General features: G+C 44.6%; 1 protein-coding gene across 1 annotated transcript in view; it reads left to right on the top strand.

Moving 5' to 3' along the window:
* The window catches only part of BARX2 (BARX homeobox 2), a 52,150-nt gene that overhangs the window by 21,940 nt on the left and 7,448 nt on the right, over positions 1–22,762 (top strand). Inside the window, exon 2 of the mRNA XM_077839932.1 lies at positions 20,852–21,149. Coding sequence (XP_077696058.1) covers positions 20,852–21,149 — 298 coding nt within the window. The remainder of the gene's footprint in view (positions 1–20,851; positions 21,150–22,762) is intronic.

A 22,762-nucleotide genomic window follows, 5' to 3' on the forward strand; every position in this document is an offset into this window, starting at 1 on the left:
TCCCTGAGCTCATGGAGTCTGGCCCCAGTCTGTACTCCACGTGGCTATGGATTCCAGCATGCATGCTCTGGACTTCTTTGAATAACACTGCTGTTGGCAGTATGAGTATCTTTATCCCTGCTGTATGTTGTTCCTTCATTATCCAGCCATGAGGGATTTGTCTCTGTTCTAATTGTCAAACACAAAGGATGAGAAGGTTGGACAAAACTCGCTGGTGTATCATTTGCATCCTTCTAAATTGCATTGTGTGTGCAGCTGTTCAGTCAAATTGCCCACCGAGTTTATTTTTGTCCCAGAGAGGAAACGGAGACGGGTGTTCTCTCTCTTAGGGCAGATCCGAGATCAAAGAATCACATATGCAGCTCAGGAGACACCTTTGCTTGGAGTTTTTGGGTTGGAGAGAGATTATAACAGGACAACATTTGAGATAATAACAGGCAAAGTTTTAACCAAAACTCAGCACATCTCTAGCAGATTTACACTGGCACCTGTTGAAATGCTCCTTTCATTTCATTCACAGAAAGTGGGGTTTCTTCCAAGAAAGCAAGAATTAAAAACTGGTCACTGGCCCAGAAGATAAAAGCATTTTGCACAAGGCCTGTCAAGCCAATATTAAATGGATCTCTGTTTAGCAATAATTAAACTCTATTTCTTCCCTTGTGTCACTCACCAATTTGGTTTATGCCTCTGAAGCAGGAAGAGAGAGTGACATTTATGGCCAGCTTTGTGTTGGCACGAAAGACAAGAGTGGGCTTATGAAAGCTGAAGAGTGCTTTTGTGTGAGCTGCTAGTCAGCTGTCCAAAGTTAGTGTTTGCTTATGGCTGTTGTGATAACAATTAACAGAACAGGAAATAAAGGACTGATTGATTTACGCACACACAGCATGATGCATGTAATTTAGACACAAACAATGCCATCCAAAGTGGGAGTTGACCTGCCTTTCAAACATGTGTTTCTAGGGGCACTTCAGAGTGTTGCTTTTCAATCAGTAAACCTACCAGACTACTTTCCGCCTCACTTAGGGACAATGGGCCCGTGCAAGGGAGAACTCACCACAGGATGTGCTCCCCTTGCAGCTGGGCATGGCCTAACAGTCTCTCCTCCTCTAGCACCTTCTGTTGGTGGTCGCTTCTTCCCTGCAGCGGTCTGCTTCTTCTTGTGACTCAGCCCTCCAGCCTGAATCCCACCTCTCCCAGGGTGACAAAAAGTCCAAGCAAATAACTGTCCCAATTCTTATGTCCAGTCTTCAGCCCTCAACTCTGGGGTCACTGTACCCCTCCTCTCAGGACTTTCAACTGCCCTTTATCCCCTTCTCAGGGCCTCCCACTACACTTGGTTCCAGTCTAGGGACCCTATAAACCAGCAGCTCAGGCCTGCTCCATCAGACCCTGTGCTGCTACCCCCGTACCACAACCTGTCAGCAGGCCTCTCCCACAACCCCTTGAAGTTTCACCCTTCTTTCAGGGCCACAGCTCGCAGGCTCTCCCCTGGAATCCCCCAATAAACCCCCAAACCAAAAGTATAAACTTAACCCAACTTCTGCCCTCCCTAGGTTTGACCTTTCCTACCTCTGAAGTTCCCCTTGCTCTGTTCTTCAGTTGAATGCCTCACAGGGCTCTCTCCCTAGGAGTCCAGATCCTGCCATTTTATCAGGAATCCTCATCACTGGAGCTTGTTCTACTTCCCATGGCTGCTCCATGTCTCTCCTGGCCTCTTGCCAGACTTTGCTACTCAAGAGAGGGTCCCCAGGGCTTCTTCTATGACCCTGCTGCTCTCTCAAATGCCTGGAAAGGGACTGTAGCATCCTTTCCCTCTGTCCCGGCAGCCTCCTTCTAATCTGTGCTTCCCTTCATTATAGTCACTGTCCAGCTCCATCTTTAATTAGGCCAGGCTCACCCAGCTGGGTTAACTGGCCACTCAGGCCCAACTTAACCCTCTCAGATCTAGTATATAAACTATTACAGGGCCACGGTTCTGTCAGAATAAAAGAGCTTCACCAACTCAAGCTAAATATAAAGGGGCGCTTTATTCCAAAGTAAAACCATCTGCACACACACTTGCACTGAAGGAGCAAAAGGTGCAGATTCAAACCCTTATTATGGTGCAAGTGGGCAGTCCTTGTTTTGATGGCCTCGCGCGAGTGCACTGGCAGATTCCTGAGTCTGAACAGAGCTGAGTGGAACCTGTTTCTGTTGTAGACGAATGCCTCACAATCGTTTTAATGGGGAAGCATTATCCCCATTGTACAGAGGGACAGAAAGATGAAGTGACTTGCCCAGCATCATCCAGACAGTCTGTGGCAGAGCAGGAGGATTGAACCTGGGTTTCCAAATTCTTCCTCAATGCGCTGAGGTTTCTTTTCATCTAACTGTCATCTGTGTAAGACAGACGGTTGCTGTGGGCTAATCTTGAGTACACCGAGAGCTGTATCTCCTCCATGCAATATTCCCTTCCTCACCCCCAATAAACAAGACCAGATGCTGTTTGCAAATCATTTCACCGCTTTTAAGCATTTGATTCTGTAATCTTTTGGCTACTTTGATTTACTGAACTTGGTCCATAAAACTCTGAAAGCTAGAGCAGGATTTTATTATTGGTAATGGATGAAATAGTTGGCCAGAACATTTAGCGTGACTTCGTTCAAGAGAATGATCTTTAAATTGAAGTTAACTTGCTGGAGCTGAAAGGTCCCTCAATGCAGACATATAGAGCCCTGCAAATCTGTGGATATCCACAGCCATGTTTGCAGATTGGATACAAATTTTGTATCTGTGCAGGGCTCGACAGATACAGTAAATGGACTGATGGCTTGTATCCCAGTAACTTTCCTGCGTTGTCCAAATGCTGTGGTTTACAGAGATGTGCTTATATGTATTTCTCTGGGACTGACATACCCTGGCCTTAAAACTCCCTCAGAGTCCAAACGCGAAAGGTCTGGAATAGGAGCTCATACCTAAACCCGCAGCTCATTTGGAACTGGTTCCAAACGACATGGCTTCAGGCCCATTCTTCTTTCTAGGGGACATAATGGGCGACCCTCTTAGGGTTGTGAGCACCACCCCCGTTCCCAATTAAGTCCATGGGATTTGAAAGTGCCATGTGCCAATTGTAAAGAATCCCAGAAAGAGTCACTTTCTTCTAAGACTGATCAAGAGACTTTATTAGAATAAAGAAAATAGTGTCACCTTTAAAACTATTCTGCCTCTCTCTCTCTCCCTCTCACTGCTTTCCTGTACAGCTTCTGCCGAGAACCTTTCCCCACCCACCTCACCTGTGCTGTCTCCTGCTACAGATTTAAAGAAACAGCACACACCTCCTCTAAGATGGTGCTCAGCACCTTTCAGGATTGGATCCATACGCAGCTATGGAGTATAGATTATCATAAAGGGGCCTGTCCTTCCAAGGCAGAGATTGTGGCTTGAATATATGAAGCAGGGTAGATTAATTAGGAAAGCAGTGTGTATTTTCCTTAGAAATGGTTAGTCCAGAATCACTCGTGCTGTGACATTTGCTACACAGGATTTCTTGAGAGCCAACCTGATGGTTTTCTTAAAAGCTACTTTGAAAAAAAAATCCTCCTTTATTTATAAATGCTCTTCTCCAATGCGGGTAGAACAGGGCTCTGGAACGCTCTCCAACTTGACAGGGAGTCTGGGATAGAAGATGCTAAACATAGCAATAACATTACTTAGCACCTACATCGTGCTTTTTCTATCCTTAGACCTTAAAACACTTTAAAAATGTGGCTAAGCACTATCATCCTCTGAGATTGGGAAACTGAGGCACAGAGCAGTTAAATGAGTTGCCCAAGGTCAATGGCAGAGGTGGATCTTCTGACCCCCTCCAGCTCCTGTTCGGTGCCCCGCCCATACTGCTTCCTGAATAGTACAGAAGTACAAAGCATTATTATTATTATAGGCAAGAGTTACTGGCATCCATCAGGGCTCTGCATTCAAGACCTTTATGGATTTTTGGATTGTGTATATTAAAGTAGAGTTAGATGCAGGGGGATTAGCTATCTAATGCAGGGTTTTATACTCAGTTACCTTTGCTGCAGTCACCTAGCTGAGCTCTTGCTCTGGGAGTTTCTTAGACTTGTCCCACGTTCTGGGCTAATTAGTTAATGTCTGTGCAGTGTCTTGAAGATTTAAAAAGCATGGCATAAATATTAAATGTAATTATTAGCAAATAAGTATTAATTATCCTTCTGGTTAGTTTTTGTTAAGGCCTCCAAAGGCCTTCAGGCATGGGTGCCTCAATACATTCACACTTATTAATTAGTATTATTATGTAACCATGATAGAGAAACATTGAGTTGACAGGTTGCTAATGGGGATGGGCCTGAATCAAAGCCCTGGCTCTCAACAGCTCCAAACTTTGGGGAAATTTCATGTGCGGGTTATCTCCTAAATTGGGCCAAACCCAAACCCTCCAGAACTTTGGAAACGTTCAGCTATGGAACTGGATCTGAATTTGTCACTAAGTCCTATGCCTAGTAGATAAATGTATATGCAGTTGATTTTTATGGGTTTATTTATTTGCATTTAATCTCTGTGAAGCACGTTGATGAAAAGCAATGTTTAATTGCTAGGTATTATTATGATAACAACAACAACTAATATTTACACAAATTGGGATAGTTAGTCTTCTGCTTGCAATTGATTCCAGGTGCAAAACTACTGACACAAAATTGAAATCTGCTTTTAAAAACTGTGATCTTTACTTCTTACTTAGTCAACTACTTTCAGCTGTGAGACTCTACAGTGACTATTACTGTCGGAAGCCTAAGATAGCTGGATACTAGTATATCCATACTTTTCCTTCCTTGTCTCCTTCCTCAATAGCTTCAGAATATGTGGCAACCTGCAACTTATGAGAAATGAACAATAACAGCCATGAATATTGTCAAGGCAACACACTGTAGAGCTGGCCCCTAATTCTCCTGTGTCTTGCACCCTGTGTTGTCATTTACCCCAGTGCAAAGTGGGTGTAAAATACCACATATTCCATCTGATAGCATTTTTATACCCCACATTGGAGGTGTATAAATCACTACACAAGGTGCAGGGCAACAGAGAATAGGGCTCTTGGTCAGAAAATCTCAACAGCTGAAAATGGGCATTTTAAAGAGAAATTGCCACAAATGTTTGTTTTCTTCCCATTTTCCTCCAGCTCAGGACACACGAGGTGAAATCCTGGCTCCATTGAAGTCAATGGGGACATTGCCATTGATTTCAATGGGAATCAGGATTTCTCCCAAAGGAGAGAAACCACTGGTTACTGAGAAGCCCTTTGATACTTGATTGGATTGCATTTAACTTTGGCAACACTCGTCTTCCTTGTCAGGCTAGTAAAGCTCAATGGACTGAAATGGAAACTGAATACGGTGCAAGCTGTACCTGTGAACTCCAATGGGGAGCTGTTGGACTGTGCACCCAGTGAGGAACCTTGATGAAAATGATTCTCTGGCACCATCAGGAATGATTCTATGCTTCTATCTGAGCACTAACTGCTGCACGTTTCCCTCCAGCCTCCGTGAGACTGATGATTCCCGTGGCTCTGTGACCTTTGGCTGAGTCTTGGGGCTATTTTTGGAAACTTTCAGAATGTTCCAGGAGTGCCCTTTGCCACTGCATATGTACAGAAACTTCGGCTTGGCTACAGCAGGCCTTTGTGTGCAACCAAAAAACAGAGAGCCAATTAAAAATCCTGGCTATGAGGCCTCTCTTTGATCATCCAAGTGACTGTGCTCCCATGTACTGATCCCGAGTATAGGAATTGTAACGAGGTGCAGGCCTGGAACAAAGTAGACTCCTCTTCAGAATCCCTGTTTAATACATAATAACTAGAGACGGGCCTGAGCTGTAAAGCTGAGATCTGATTCCAAAGTCTGGTCAGAGGATTTGGATCCAGAGTTTCAGTTCAGTCCATTATACAGATGGGAGTCAGCTGAAAAATGCAGGTCTGGATCAAAATCCAAACTGTTCCTAAGTTCTGGGTTATTCAGATCTCAAACCTTGATCACTCATCATTAATATTAACTGTTTCATGGCTGACTTCTGAACCAAGTAAGTGTACACCCAGCAAGTGTGATTTACCCATCATGAGCCCCGTCTTCACTAGATTTTGTTTGGCCCTCTAATTCCCAACAGGTGCAGCTCCGCTGGCAGAAACTGCACTGTGCTGGAGATGAGACACACAGAGACTCAGGTACGTCTACCATTGTATCATCTAACCCTGTTAGGTGAAACAATGGTAACAACAGCTGCACCCTCTCTACACCACAGATGCAACCACTGGAGTAAGTTCATCCCTGATGTAAATCTACTCAGGCTCATGGTTTGAAACTAGGGATAGACTTGACTCTTTGTTTCTGTGCTGCGCTGTGCACTGTTTGGGCCAGATCCTCAGCCGATCCAATTACTTCAGTTGACCTACACTGACTTACCCCAGCTGAGAATCTGGCCCCCTATCCTCCATTATTGTAATTTCCTGGTTCATACTGGTGAATATTTTGAGGGATCCAGTTAGCCCCAGAAAAGCTTGAATATCTTAATTATTCCTCATGTTTGCTGGAATCTCTGTGTGTAACATTGTTGCTGTTATTAAAAAACCTGATGGGAACCCTTTAACTCTGCCTGGTTTTGGCACAAATATCTGCTTGCTGAAACTAAGGGGGAAAGATATGGCATCCTGGGGAAAACTTAAAATAATTACTGCGGGTTTTTGGACGCCGCAGCAGCTGCTGCTGTCTGATCAAGCATCTGTGAGAGTCTGTTCCGAACATGACAGAAGATTGCCCATGTAGCACAGGGATAATACCTACCATCAGCAGGTTTGGTCAATGGTAGCAACTGCATGAAGACCTGATCCTCCTCTTAGGCCACATGTACGCTACGAGTTATGAGAGTGTAGATAGGTTGCAGTAGGGTGGCTGCTTTCTATATTGTCAGAAGGAGTTTTTCCATTGCTGTAGGTAATCCGCCTCCCTCAGCAGCGGTAGCTAGATCGACAGAAGCATTCTTCTGTCAGCTGAGCATACTGGGGGTTAGGTCTCTCAGGCATGTGACTTTTTCACATCCCTGAGCAACCTAGCAATTTCAATCTAAATTTTAACTGTAGACCAGGCTGGATTTACACTACTGCCCCGCCATGACAATTGTCTGATACTCCAGTAGAACCGGAATGAGTGAGAGGAGAGTCAGTGTCTTAAGTCATCACCTTAAAGCATCCCCTAAAAGTTTTCTTCCAGTATAATTTTGTGCAGACTTTGGTTGCCGAGCAGGGTGACAGGTACCTTGAAAATACTTATGTAGACACAGATAGATACATGTCACTATGGCTATGTCAGGACCAGATTCCCATCTGGTTTGCACAATGGCACATGGGTAGCAGATCATGGGTTACAGCTGCCCAGAGCGGGAGGAGAGTAGCCTTCATAGGGCTGTTCTGTTCTATCCTCACACAACTGGGTAGGAGTGGATGGGGAATGGGGAAAGTCTGGGCTCTGCTCACACAATGCACTGGCTAGAGAAGCTAGGTTGGTTTGCTGTGGGAAGTAGCTCCACCAGGTATTGGACCTGGTAGGAATTTCCTCCCCCTGGCAGGGGGTAGCTCTGATTCTTCCGTGGGGCTTTTGGCAAAGCCATGGAGGAGTCTTAAATCTGTCCCTGTGCTGTGCGGGGGTAGAAGAGACTGGAATCGTAGAATCATAGAAGATTAGGGTTGAAAGAGACCTCAGGAGGTCATCTAGTCCAACCCCCTACTCAAAGCAGGACCAACCCCAACTAAATCATCCCAGCCAGGGCTTTGTCAAGCTGGGCCTTAAAAACCTCTAAGGATGGAGATTCCACCACCTCCATCAAAAGCTTTGTTAAAGTCAACGTATACCATGTCCACTGCTTTCCCCACATCCACAGAGCCAGTTATCTCATCATAGAAGGCAATCAGGTTGGTCAGGCGTGACTTGCCCTTGGTGAATCCATGTTGACTGTTCCTGATCACCTTCCTCTCCTCTAAGCGCTTCAAAATGGATTCCTTGAGGACCTGCTCCATGATTTTTCCAGTGACTGACCAGTCTGTAGTTCCCTGGATTCTCCTTCTTCCCTTTTTAAAAGATGGGCACTATATTTGCCTTTTTCCAATGGTCTGGGACCTTCCCCGATCGCCCACAGTTTTCATAGATAATGGTCAATGGCTCTGCAATCATATCAGCCAACTCCCTCAGCATCCTTGGATGCATTGCATCCAACCCCATGGAATCCAGTATCGCTAATCCAAAGGTTCAAAAAGCATGAACCTGGACCCCCCTCAAATAATGAAATTTGTCTTAAAAATCAGGAGATATTTTAAAAAGAAATAATACATGCTGTTTTATTTGCCCTTTGAATTTTGAGACTTTTGGGTGCATTTGGGTCACTTTTTATAGCTTTTCTCTGCAACCATAAGAGTTCAAAACATACCTTTCAAAAAAACCGAAAGCTGAGATTCCCATGCCGTCCCACAACTCCAGGAGCTGGGCCTTTAAGTAAAATGCCAAATATCCTGAGACTTGTGATAAAATTGTGTGAACTGGCAAAACTGGGAATATCCATTGCAATTCATGGCTGTACAAGCAACCTAACAGAAGCCTGGGTGGCAGGTGTTTCTTTGCTTAGCTTTATGAATCAAGAAGAGGTGCCGATCTGAGCACCTCTGACAATCACCTACAATATACTAGAAGTACTTGTGGCACCTTAGAGACTAACAAATTTATTTGAGCATAAGCTTTCGTGAGCTACAGCTCACTTCATCGGGTGCATTCAGTGGAAAATACAGTGGGGAGATTTATATACACAGAGAACATGAAACAATGGGTGTTATCATACACACTGTAAGGAGAGTGATCACTTAAGATGAGCTAATACCAGCAGGAGAGCGGGGGGACACCAATATCTATTCAGGGGACACCATCATAGGGCCTAATCACATCAGCCACACTATCAGAGGCTCGTTCACCTGTACATCTACCAATGTGATATATGCCATCATGTGCCAGCAATGCCCCTCTGCCATGTACATTGGGCAAACTGCTCTACGTAAAAGAATAAATGGACACAAATCAGATGTCAAGAATTATAACATTCATAAACCAGTCGGAGAACACTTCAATCTCTCTGGTCACGCGATTACAGACCTAAAAGTCGCAATATTACAACAAAAAGACTTCAAAAACAGAGTCCAAGGAGAAACTGCTGAATTGGAATTAATTTGCAAACTGGATACAATTAACTTAGGCTTGAATAGAGACTGGGCGTGGATGGGTCATTACACAAAGTAAAACTATTTCCCCATGTTTATTCCCCCCCCCCCACTGTTCCTCAGACGTTCTTGTCAACTGCTGGTAATTGATTATCACTACAAAAGGTTTTCTCGCCCCCCCCCCCCGCCCCGCTGGTATTAGCTCATCTTAATTGATCACTCTCCTTACAGTAAAAAGAAAAGGAGGACTTGTGACACCTTAGAGACTAACCAGTTTATTTGAGCATAAGCTTTCGTGAGCTACAGCTCACTTCATCGGATGCATACTGTGGAAAATACAGAAGATGTTTTTATACACACAGACCATGAAAAAATGGGTGTTTATCACTACAAAAGGTTTTCTCTCCCCCCGCCCCACTCTCCTGCTGGTAATAACTTATCTAAAGTGATCACTCTCCTTACAATGTGTATGATAATCAAGGTGGGCCATTTCCAGCACAAATCCAGGTTTTCTCCCCACCCCACTCTCCTGTTGGTAATAGCTTATCTAAAGTGATCACTCTCCTTACAATGTGTATGATAATCAAGGTGGGCCATTTCCATCACAGGGCTTAATAACATCAGCCACACTATCAGAGGCTCATTCACCTGCACATCTACCAATGTGATATATGCCATCATGTGCCAGCAATGCCCCTCTGCCATGTACATTGGGCAAACTGGACAGTCTCTACGTAAAAGAATAAATGGGCACAAATCAGATGTCAAGAATTATAACATTCATAAACCAGTCGGAGAACACTTCAATCTCTCTGGCCACGCGATTTCTGATCTCAAAGTGACTATCCTTCAACAAAAAAACTTCGAAAACAGACTCCAACGAGAGACTACTGAATTGGAATTAATTTGCAAATTGGATACAATTAACTTAGGCTTGAATAGAGACTGGGAATGGTTGATTCATTATAAAAAGTAACCTATTTCCCCTTGTTTATTCCTTCCCCTCTCTCCCCCCCACTGTTCCTCAGACGTTCTTGTTAAACCCTGGATTTGTGCTGGAAATGGCCCACCTTGATTATCATACACATTGTAAGGAGAGTGATCACTTTAGATAAGCTATTACCAACAGGAGAGTGGGGTGGGGAGAAAACCTGGATTTGTGCTGGAAATGGCCCACCTTGATTATCATACACATTGTAAAGAGAGTGATCACTTTAGATAAGCTGTTACCAACAGCAGAGTGGGTTTGGTGTGGGGGGGAATAAAACCTGGATTTGTGCTGGAAATGGCCCACCTTGATTATCATACACATTGTAAGGAGAGTGATCACTTTAGATAAGCTATTACCAGCAGGAGAGTGGGGTGGGGGGAGAGAAAACCTTTTGTTGTGATAAACACCCATTTTTTCATGGTCTGTGTGTATAAAAACATCTTCTGTATTTTCCACAGTATGCATCCGATGAAGTGAGCTGTAGCTCACGAAAGCTTATGCTCAAATAAATGTGTTAGTCTCTAAGGTTCCACAAGTACTCCTTTTCTTTTTGCGAATACAGACTAACACGGCTGTTGCTCTGAAACCTCTCCTTACAGTGTGTATGGTAACACCCATTGTTTCATGTTCTCTGTGTATATAAATCTCCCCACTGTATTTTCCACTGAATGCATCCGATGAAGTGAGCTGTAGCTCACGAAAGCTTATGCTCAAATAAATTTGTTAGTCTCTAAGGTGCCACAAGTCCTCCTTTTCTTTTTGCGGATACAGACTAACACGGCTGCTACTCTGAAACCTAAAATATACTGACAGGTTTCAGAGTAGCAGCTGTGTTAGTCTGTATCCGCAAAAAGAACAGGAGAACTTGTGGCACCTTAGAGACTAACAAATGTATTACAGCATAAGCTTTAAAAACAGACTCCAATGAGAAACTGCTGAGCTTGAACTAATATGCAAACTAGATACCATTAACTTGGGTTTGAATAGAGACTGGGAGTGGCTGGGTCATTACACATATTGCATCTATTTCCCCATGTTAAGTGTCCTCACACCTTCTTGTCAACTGTCTAAATGGGCCATCTTGATTGTCACTACAAAAGTTTTTTTCTCCTGCTGATAATAGCTCATCTTAATGAATTAGCCTCTTACAATTTGTATGGCAACTTCCACCTTCTCTGTATATATATATTCTTAACTATATGTTCCATTCTATGCATCCGATGAAGTGAGCTGTAGCCCACGAAAGCTTACGCTCTAATAAATTTGTTAGTCTCTAAGGTGCCACAAGTACTCCTGTTCTTTTTTCTAAAATATACTAATCTCCAAAGAAACTGACAGCATCTCCATACCCTAGCATAACAACTAAATAACCAGCAACACAGCCATAAAGCAAATCCCCCTATAGATCACCCCCAACAGTTTCTACTTCTTGAGCAGCACTTCTAAAATGATGAGTATTCTGCTATGCCCTGAAGATTGACAGATACATGCTATCGCAGACCACAGTGGGGAATACGTCCCAAAGAAAAGGGGCCTGGCAAGGAATGCTCTCTGCGGAAGCCCCTTCACATTTATACTGAGTGGAGGACCCAGTTCTTGTATCCCTGCTAATCTGTTGTGGCAGTACGGCACAGTGAGAGAGCTGCTGCTGCAGGTAGGAAGGTCTGAAGATAGTTAGAGCTTTCTAGTTCAATACCAATGGTTTACTCTCTGCCCCGAAATGCATAGGCAGCCAGTGCAGATCTTGGAGCACCAGTTGCCTATGCTCCCGGCAAGAAATTCTGCACCATTAGCAGCCTGCTGTGTCCTGCACTAACTTTAACTTCCAAATGAATTTTCACCTCAGTGCCTCCTTCTGTGATGGGAGTGCTCTGTGTCTATATATGTGGAAATAGCTCGTTAATAGACAAGGTCCTAATAGATGGTGCTCCAGAATCTGTAGCATATTGTGAGGCTAGGAACTATCAAGAGATTTTAAAAAAATAGACAGTACATTTTGGGATCTTTTTATTTGCCTTCCATTGTCAGAGCATTTAGGGTACATGTTTTCCAGCTTTTCTCTGCCACCACAAGGGCTGGCACCTTAAGTTTTATTTCTAAATGAAATCTGAAATTCCAAGGTAGTAACCAAACTCTGACGGTGGGAGCTTGAGCTCTAAGAGAAACAGCGCATGTAGCTTATGCTGAAATAAACTGGTTAGTCTCTAAGATGCCACAAGTCCTCCTTTGCTTTTAGCGCATGTCGTGAGACTTGCGATAAGATTGCATGAATTGGCAACACTGCTGTTCACATTCAGACCCCTCTTAAACACCTGCTTCTCCCATGCTCCTTACCGTGAACCAAGCTTATTTGTGAGTATGTGTATTGACTTGCAGTATCATGATACTCCACACCTGAACACAGCCGTTATATGAACAACATACTCCCATATCTCAATGTCCGTACTTTGACCCGTTAAACTTTTACCCCCAATCGGGGAGATAGCAGATAATTCCTTACGCCACCTGTTCCTAAACTGAATTTTGCACCCCTTGATAATCTGTACCTTATTCCCTGATAACTAGAAACTTCTGTACTTAAACTCTGTACCGTTTTCTTTTTACTTCAACATCATCTTAATAAAATTATTAAATCTATTGCCTATTTGGTGCAACAGGTGATCTTGGCCAGAGAGCCAGACAACAGGCAATTATATACATTATTGTCATTCCTCTTTCTCCTTGCCTCTGAATATGTGTCTGTGCGGAGATTGTGACCCCCTCTGAACACCGTCTTTCTCCAGCATTTGGAAATCGCTTGGCAAATATTGGATGCTACCCTGATTACATAATACATAATTACAGAGTGTGCTGGTCCTAATATGAGAACTTAGGTTTCCTTGTACATTTGAATATGGGTCATGAAGGAGAGGGCCTATAAAAATGTGACATCAGAGCTGGGAGTAGATAAGACAGAATTCAGGGGGGCTAGAGCAAACAGCAGGAGATTTCTGCTGTGTCGGCAGGAAGATAGCAGTTCCGTGAGCTGTGTGGGCACATTGCCCAGCCTGTTGCTGCCTGACTGCCATCCTGCCCTGACACACAGCGTTATCGCCAGTGCGACAGGTGCATTTGGACAGAGAGAACCAGCCATGGGTACCTATGAAAAGGCTGATGAAGGACTAAATGAGCCCTGCCCGGTGCTATAGGAAATGTCCTCCTGGGGAAGTGGGGCATCGTGTGCCTGCTGAAGCCTTGGGCTGCCGTGGCACACCGCGAGAGGGGAGAATGCACACAAGTGCTCTCTGAAAGAAGGAGGCATCTATGGATAGTTCTGCAGCCAGCTCCAGTGTGGCTGGAGCAGGGAGGGATACATGCTTGCTCCCCATGCCAACGAGGCTGAAGGGAGAGGGTCAGCCCGCGGGAAGGTGTTATCATTGCTGCCCTCCATCTTGATTTCTGCTGGGGGGGAAAGCGGGTGCTTTAGGTTATGTCTGTGGCTCCATAGAAGGCCTGTTGACAGAGGCTGCTTAGGGGGATGGTGAAGCCGCAAGTCCTATGCTGCCTTGATCATACTACCTCCCTCCCCAGTACTGACCGGTTCTTGGACAGCACTAGCCCCTGCAGTGCAAGAAAGAAACTATGCTATGACATCCTCTCCTCCTGGGGGTTTGCTTTCCAGGGACCCTGCACTAAGACCCTGCACTAAGGTTTGCACTAGCTTTCTGGCTGCTGGAGCAAATCAGGGTTACTACTCCTGTTGGGACAGATCCTCACCTCCCACTTCAACAGAGCTTCACTAATTTACACCAGCTGAGGGTGTGGCCTGTGAATAATAAATGCCCTTGCAGTGAAATTCACCTTTGTGCAGAGAGCAGGTACAAGGACTACGTACCACCTAGATCTCGCTTAAAGGCCAGATCCTCAGCTGGTGTAAAATGACTTGGATGCTGATGTGCATGAGCTGAGGATCTGGCCTGAGGAGTGACATAACTAGACCACAGGCTTTGTGCTGGTCCTCTGCCCCAGGGTGAATTTCACCCACTGCCTGTTTGCTCCAGCACTAACAGACTCAGTGGGATTTTCAGAAGCACTCAGCATTGGCGTAATCCTGCTCCCATTGAAGCCAGGTGTAAAACTCTGCTTGATTTCAGTGGGAGCAGAATTAGGCAACCCCTGAGCGATTATGCAAATGATTTATCTTTCCTTATTTCTAAGCAACCCTGGTCCAAAAAAATTACCAGCAATTTTTTTAACAAAAAATTGGATTTTTGATTAAACAGACATTTTTGTGGAAAGTATTGGCTTTCTTAGAACATGTTTCAATATTTTTGTTAGAAAAATGAAAAATGACAGCCAAAATTTTTGGTTGCTGAAAACTAATTTTATTGTTCTCTTTTCAGTTTTTTGATGAAAATTCCCCATTTTCTGCTCAGCTCCATATTTAAGGTTTCTTTTCTTCTCTTTGAGGCTAGATCTTTTCTTCCTTCAGGCCGCCTTCACTTTCACCGCAGTCTGAAGCTGACGTTTCATTTGGAAAATGAACTAAACTCCTCTTTGGTTTCCTTTTGTTTTGACACTTAGGACGGTGCAGATTTATAGACTTTCCTGTGTCGTAAGTTCATTTTCTTCTTTTATTTACCTTTCGCTGCAGCGTGTTCTGAGTGAGATCTCATTCTGCCTCCAAGCTGAGCTAACCTGCCAAGGGGAGCTGATCCATAAATCTTTCCTTCCTTCTTCTTTCTTTCCAAAACAGAATTAGCTGACTTTGCCCAGGAGGAGAAACTGTTCTGCCATTGCCGGCAGTCACAGTGCAATTAAATAGTGCTTTCCCTTTTCTCCCCTAGTTTCTATTTGTCTGTGTCAAAGGTATGCAGCATAGATCGCACAGAGCCCAGAGGTGGAAGGAAGAAGTTAAAAAAAAGATTTGTTTGAAGTATTTAATTTTCATTAAACTTTTGAAATGTGATCCAGTGGGGGTTGTGGTGGTATATATTGTGTCATGTCCAGTGGTCATAAGAAGTTTAATCAAAACCTTCCAACAGATGGTTGGAGCGGACTTCAGGTCGGTCTCATGAAAAGCAAGTGTTTTCAGTTCCTGTTAGCACATCTGGGCTCAGAAACGGCTCAGGGGAACTTGATTCTCCATTGGCTTGCACTTTGTGTTCACGTCTGTGGGAAGTGGATGTAACATGCTGCTGGAGCAAATCAGGGTTACTGCCATATGGATCTGAGTTATACCTCAGAATGAGCCTGATTTGACTGGTAAAAAGTCTCATTCTGGATTAAATCCTTTTGGGGAAATGGGATGATTTTCCTGGTGTTTTCTTGGTGTTCATGATGAAAACTCCCCACAAAATATCCTTCTGAATTCTGAGCCTTTTTGTATTTTGTTATGAATATTTTACATGCCTCTAACTTGGAACCAGGACTCCTGGGTTCTATTCCTGGCCCTGCCACGGAGGCAGTATGTGGCTTTGAGCAAGTCAGTTAACCTCACTCTGGCTCATTTATTCACCAGTAAAATGGGCACAATATTAGTCATTCATCTCATAGGGACACTGTGAGGCTTGACTGATTTCTTTTAAAAACACTTGGAAATGCTCAGACGAAAAGTGCTATAGAAATTCAAAGTATTATTATTATATGACAACCCGTGGATAAATCAGCCTTAACATCTGGTCACTTCAGGGACAGTCCAACTATTGTTGGTGTTGGGTACAGTGATATGGGAAAGTTTATAGTCTGTATCCAACTGAAACTGTTCAGTAAGACAGAGCTACCGAGTGGAAAAACAGCTGTCTCAGCTCCTTTACGTTTGAGACTGAGCAAGTCATGACAGCACTGAGCAGACGGAGCCATTTGCCAATATTTAATTTGTTGTAGATTAAGAAATTGCTTCATTTCCACAATTACTGTGTCTGTCTAGAGAAGGATCCAAGCACTGTTGAACTCTGGGATGTTCAGAATCTATATCTGGATCCAAACTTAGGGTGTTTGAAATCCAGAACTGTGTTTGGATTTGAATTGTGCAAATGGAATCTAGACACAATAGTGACTGAAACATTATCAATGGTATATCTAGACAGAACAGGAAGGGCTTTGTATCCAAACACCCCCAATCTTTGAGGTATCTAGATTCAGATCAGTTTGTACCCTAGCTTTTTACTTTATGATCTAGAGCCTAGATTTCTCAGTGATCAATGCTCTATAAATGTATCTAGGTAGTCAGACCCATGGGGCCTCCTCAACGCCTCACTTACACCTGTATGGCTGGGATTTTGGGAGTTGGGTGCCTAACTCTCTAAGGCTCCTTTGAAAGTCTCAACCATGTCACTCTGCTGGCTACAATGCTGCTATCCCTGATTTAAACCAGTGAAAGAGGAGACCAAGGATCATAGACTTTGGCTCATTTCTGTAACTGTAACCTTCCCTCAGACAGTGTAAGGTAGTCTCAGATCCCAAGTATCTTTCTGAGTGCTCTCCTTGCTGTATCTCTCAAACATCCTGCATGGCAAATTCTCCTTATTCCTTCAGAACTAGGGATGAGAAATCTGAGAAACCTTGTCAGGTGCTGGAGTGAAGATGAGGCATCTTCACTGAATTATAGAAATGTAGGGCTGGAAAGGACCTCAAGAGTTCATCTAGCCCATTCCCCATGCCAAGACAGGACTGAGTATACCTAGAAAGAAGCTTAAACATGAAGCTTTCATTGGGGCAGAGACCATCTTTTTGTGCTATGTTTGTACAGCACCTAGCACAATGGGTTCCTGGACTATGAATAGGACCCCTAGAGGCTATGGAAATACAAATAATAAATTATTATTTACTATTATTACTAATAATGGTCAATTAAAGAGATGCTGCTACAATTGTTTGGCCCAATATTTGATCTACAGTTTTTTTTAATATTCCTAAATAATAAATGAATAGAAAATAGTTAGAGCCAATGGCTCTAACAAGCTGCTTACTGCCTAGCACTCTTGAGCAGCCTGACAATAGCAAATCCTGACTTGCAACACAGCACTCATGGGTAACAGACCAGATTTTCCAAAGTAAGTGCGTGCTTCTGTATAGAGACCAAAATAAAAAGGTGCTGAGCTCTTTTGAAAATCTGGCTAGATGTGTCACAACAGGATCTGCTGGGTGCTGAACACTTTGGAAAATACATCTCTTATTTAGGGGCTTAAATGGGAGTTAAGCACTTAGAAATATGGTCCCAGTTGAGGGGACTGAGTACTTGAAAATCTGGAACCATTTCTCGTGAAATCTGGTTCCTTGTGCTTCCCAGCATTCATCAATTGTGTCTTACTCTGCACACCTAACACTACAATAATAAACATACACATAGGCCAGTGATCATGGTACAAGGAAGGAGATTCCCCTTTCCCCTCTACATATTCCTCTTACATAAGTAGCTTTCGGCAGTCTAAAGAACAATCCCTGATGTCTGAGTTTTTCCTAGCTCTGGAAGCTGTTCTAGTTCTCCCACTGTGCAGCCCCATGTGCCACCCCTAACCCAAAGAAGAATGCTGATTGCTCTGCTATAAAATACCCTTTGCTAAGCTTCCTACAGGCCAGTCCCTTGTAAAAATGCTTCCCTCTCAAGGTTTCAATCAGCTGGAGCCCTTCAGAAGTTTCTGAGCTTGGGTGATCTATTGCTCTTTAACAATCTTGTGTTTTCTTCCCTGCTACACTGGAAACACGCAGGGGTGTAAGGGAGAAAGTATCAGTGAGATGTCTGGCTGTGGCCAAAAGCCACTTATGTGCAAGAATAGGAATGGTATTTTGGGCTATGAGAAAAGATTTGGAGTGTGAGCCCTGCAGCAGAGCAGGGAGGTCTTGAGCTCTGTACCAGGGTTAGGAAGCTGTTAACCAAGATCTCCTGATATTGGAGTAGGAGATAGAGTGGGCCATATCCATTCCTGTGTTGGCACAAGGGATTGTGCTTGCCCTCTCCCTATCCTGGGCCTGATGGGGGCTGGTAGGGGCCCTTGAGGCTGCCCTATTATAGCCCAGCTGCTATGGCCCCCATGGATCATAGCAGCAGGACAAGGCTTAGGACTGCCACCCAGCCACTCCACCAACATGTCAACATGTTTGGTCCCACCCAATATCATCCCCTGTGCCAGGACTTCCTGCCAGGCAGGGCAGGGGTAGAGTTGGCCCCATGGTTCCTGCAGAGGGCCTCCTGAATTGGGGGTATTCTCCAAGTGGGGGGCCCTGCAGCTTGTTTGCCCTGGTGTAACTGGCACAAAGGAGGCTGCAGGCTGGGGGCGAGCACATCGCCGTTCATAAACCACAGTGGCAGAGAAAGAAATGGCAGCGGTCTCCTGGCGAGATGGTTCCAATGCAGTGGGCGAGGTTCTGCCCTAAGTTACTCCCATGCAACCCAGCTGGTGTCAATGAGGCTGCGGAAGTATCAGTGAAGGCAGAATTCAAGACACTGGGCACTGGAAAGTGAAGGGCTGAGTTGTACCTAAACTTACTCTTTGTACAGCCATTGGGGGGGTAAATTGGGGCAGAATTTGGCCCAGCGAGCTGGCGGATTTGTAAATCACCGTTGTCACGAGGTGCCAAAGGATCCATAGAAACAAAACATCACTGTTTTTTCCTATTACACCAGTTAATGGTTGTTGGTAAATTCTTGTCTTGTCTTCTCTTGGATTTCAGGTTTTGTTTTTGTTTGAAATTGAATAAAGTTTTGATGTGAAGGGAAAAATAGTGGTAGAGATCACAGCAATCAGCTGGGTTTTGTAGATCGCTGCAGCTACTGGAGGGGTTTGGATAGCACTGCAATCATTTAGTCAGATATGACTAAATTCAGCCATCTTTCTTAGAACTGCCCTTTTTTAAGACTTCACCATGATTATGTAATTTTTGATTATCGAGCTGCTAAGTGCAGGCTTATTCTTTGGCTTGCTCTGCGCTACTCACCATGGGGAGCATGACTGATTACGTCTGACACCCCTGTCCTCTAGCTCAGAGGACAATAATAGAATCTAATCCTGGTTGCATGAACAATGAGATTCTGAAAGGATAATTTATCCAGAAAGAGAGAAACTCACAGGCTTTTAACAGCATTTGTAACGTGATTGCTCATTCTCTGAGCCAGATGGTCAGCCCCTTACTTTCAATGGTGAACAGTTGCTCATACTAGGCCCAATGAGATCCACAGAACTGCTTGTGTAAACAGGTGCTCATCAGTAGCAGTAAGAGGTTCACAATCTGGCCCAATGATGGTACTCATACCTGGCCTTTCTAGAGCACCATTTGTCTAAAGATCTCAAAGCACTTTACAATCATTAATTAAACCTTAGGTAAGTCTTAGCTCTGAGGTAAGGATTATTATTCCAGTGTTACTAATGGGGAAACTGAGGCACAGAAAAATGATGTGACTTGCCCAAGATCACACAGTAAGTCAGCTGTAAAGCAGTGAATCGAATCCAGGATTCGTGACCCAACATTTCTTGTTCCTATCGCATCACAATGAAACACACATTCCCCACAAATTGGTCCAGTTTCACTGTACAAAGGTGTAAGAGGATGCCTGATTTATAGGGCTTAGGACCTGGGATGCTGCTGAAGTAGACTCAAGCCTGGGTTGGGAAGCCTGGGTCGGAATCAGAACTTCCACGAGCGTTTGGGCATGTTTGGATTTGATGTTCCAGAATGGCCCCCGAGCCACAAAGATTGGTGCTTGAGCCAGAGCTGAACGTCTTCCTAGTTCTGAGGGTTAGTACAACCCTGATGGTTCAGTGTGGGCCCATTTCTAGGGATTCGTTCGGTGCTGACAGAGAAGGAAAGTTGCACAGATTAAACGACTGATGGGCATAAAGTTTGGTTTGATTTCATCTCTCAGCGAAACTACATGGTAAACTGAACCACCTCTACTGCATAGATCACTCACGGCTAGAACTGAGCAAACAATTGTTTTTTTCGGTTTGGTGGCTGAACCTAACAATCCAAGAAAAAAATCATCATATCGGGTCGACCCAAGACAATATTTTGTTTTTTTTATGTTTTAGTTTTTGGATTTTTTTTTAACCTTTTTATTTAAATAGATCTAATTAAATTTAGAAATTAAATCTTGTTTTGAAATGAAAAATCAAAATGTTTCATTTTTGAAAGTGTCGAAATGAAACGTTTCAGATGTAAAAAAAAAACCAAACCTCCCCCCTGATTGTTTTGGCTAAATCTGTTTGCCCAGTTTGATTTGAATTTGCAAATAGTTTTGGGTCATCTCCAACTGCATTTTTTTGAGCTAATTAGACTCTACTCATCTGAAACGTTTGGCCCCGCTCTGCTCATGACTGAATAGATTATTTATTAGTTGTATTACAGTCGCACCTAGAGAGGGCAACTCGGCAAACACACAGTAGAAGACACTCCTTGCCTCAAGGGTCTTACAATGTGAATAGATGAGACAGACGAAGCGGGGGGCTGGGGGGGGCGGGGGGCGGGAAGGGAAGAAACAGAAGCCCAAAGAGGGGAAGTGTCTTGCTAAAGAAGGTCACACAGAAGGTTAGCAGCAGAGCCAGGAATGAAAACCAGGTCTCCTGACTCCCAGTCCAGGGCACTATCCACTAAACAATTCTGCCACTGAACTGTACTTCCCTTCTCTGCTTCCTCCCTCCTAGGGTCCCCATCTCTGAGGGCATATCCTCTCATCTCCGTCATCACCCGGCAGCCCTCTGTGGTCCCTCACCTTGTCCCTGCAGCTCCCAGCTCCCGAGCACTGTCACCCCACTCCTCCTTGGGAGCCACCAGCGCGGAGACACCAGCCAGCGAAACTCATGCCAGCAGCGAGTCAGAAGGGGAGCAGCCCACCCCGCGGTTGAAAAAGCCTCGCCGAAGCCGGACCATCTTCACAGAACTCCAGCTGATGGGGCTGGAGAAGAAATTCCAAAAGCAGAAGTATCTGTCCACGCCAGACAGGTCAGAGGAACGGGATTGGGGTGTGACTGGGGGTAAGGCTGGGAAAGTGGCTGCAGGGCCATGACCCTTAGGGAAGAAGCCTGCAACTGTGAGTTGCAAATCCGGGCTCATGCTACAGCGCTAAAAATATCTGTGTGGAGCCTGAGCTCTAGGAATGGGGGTAGGCTTCAGAGCTGGAGCCCGAATGTCTACACAGATATTTTTTGTGCTGTAGTGTAAACCTGAGTCTGTAAACCTGGGCTCTGAGACTTGCGGCTGCAGAATCTTGCTTGCTGTGTAGGTGTACCCTATGAGACCGAGCCATCTACAGGGGATTTACATACATGACTCTCAGAAAACCAGAGGAAACGTAGGTAAAACTCTGAGCTCACAGAGGAGAATATAGGGCCCAGTGCAGCCTTGAGCAGGTGAGTGAAATCACAGACTCATAGAACTGGAAGGGACCTCAAGAGGTCATCTAGTCCAGTCCCCTACACTCATGGCAGAATTAAGTATTATCTAGAGCAGTGGTTCCCAAACTTGTTCCGCCGCTTGTGCAGGGAAAGCCCTTGGCGGGCCAGGCCGGTTTGTTTACCTGCCGCGTCTGCAGGTTCGGCCGATCGCGGCTCCCAGTGGCTGCGGTTCGCTGCTCCAGGCCAATGGGAGCTGCTGGAAGCGGCATGGGCCGAGGGACATACTGGCTGCCGCTTTCAGCAGCTCCCATTGGCCTGGAGCAGCGAACCGCGGCCACTGGGAGCCGCGATCGGCCGAACCTGCAGACGCGGCAGGTAAACAGACCGGCCCGGCCCGCCAAGGGCTTTCCCTGCACAAGCGGCAGAACAAGTTTGGGAACCACTGCTCTAGACCATTCCTGACAGGTGTTTGTCCAACCTGCTCTTAAAAGTCTCCAGTGATGGAGATTCCACAACCCCTCTAGGCAATTTATTCCGGTGTTTAACCACCCTGACATTTAGGAAGTTTTTCCTAATGTCCATCCTAAACCTCCTTTGCTGCCATTTAAGCCCATTGCTTCTTGTCCTATCCTCAGAGGTTAAGAAGAATAATTCTTTTCCCTCCCCCTTTATCAACCTTTTATGTACCTGAAAACTGTTTTCATGTCCCCTCTCAGTCTTCTCTTCTCCAGACTAAACAAACCCAATTTTTTCAATCTTCCCTCATAGGTCATGTTTCCTAGACCTTTAATCATTTTTGTTGCTCTTCCCTGGACTTTTTCCAGTTTGTCCACATCTTTCCAGAAATGTGATGCCCAGAACTGGACACAATGTTCCAGTTGAGGCCTAATCAACGTGGAGTAGAGCGGAAGAATTACTTCTCGTGTTTTGCTTACAACACTCCTGCTAATACATCCCAGAATGATGTTCGCTTTTTTTGCAACAGTGCTACACTGTTGACTCATTAAGTTTGTGATCCACTATGATCCCCAGTTCCCTTTCCGTAGTACTCCTTCTGAGGCAGTCATTTCCCATTTTGTATGTGTGCAACTGATTTGTTCCTTCCTAAATGAAGTACTTTGCATTTGTCCTTATTGAATTTCATCCTATTTACTTCAGACCATTTCTCCAGTCTGTCCAGATCATTTTGAATTTTAATCCTATCCTCCAAAGCACTTGCAA

Source organism: Eretmochelys imbricata, chromosome 22 (genome assembly GCF_965152235.1).
Source record: "Eretmochelys imbricata isolate rEreImb1 chromosome 22, rEreImb1.hap1, whole genome shotgun sequence".
NCBI classification, from domain to species: Eukaryota; Metazoa; Chordata; order Testudines; family Cheloniidae; genus Eretmochelys; species Eretmochelys imbricata.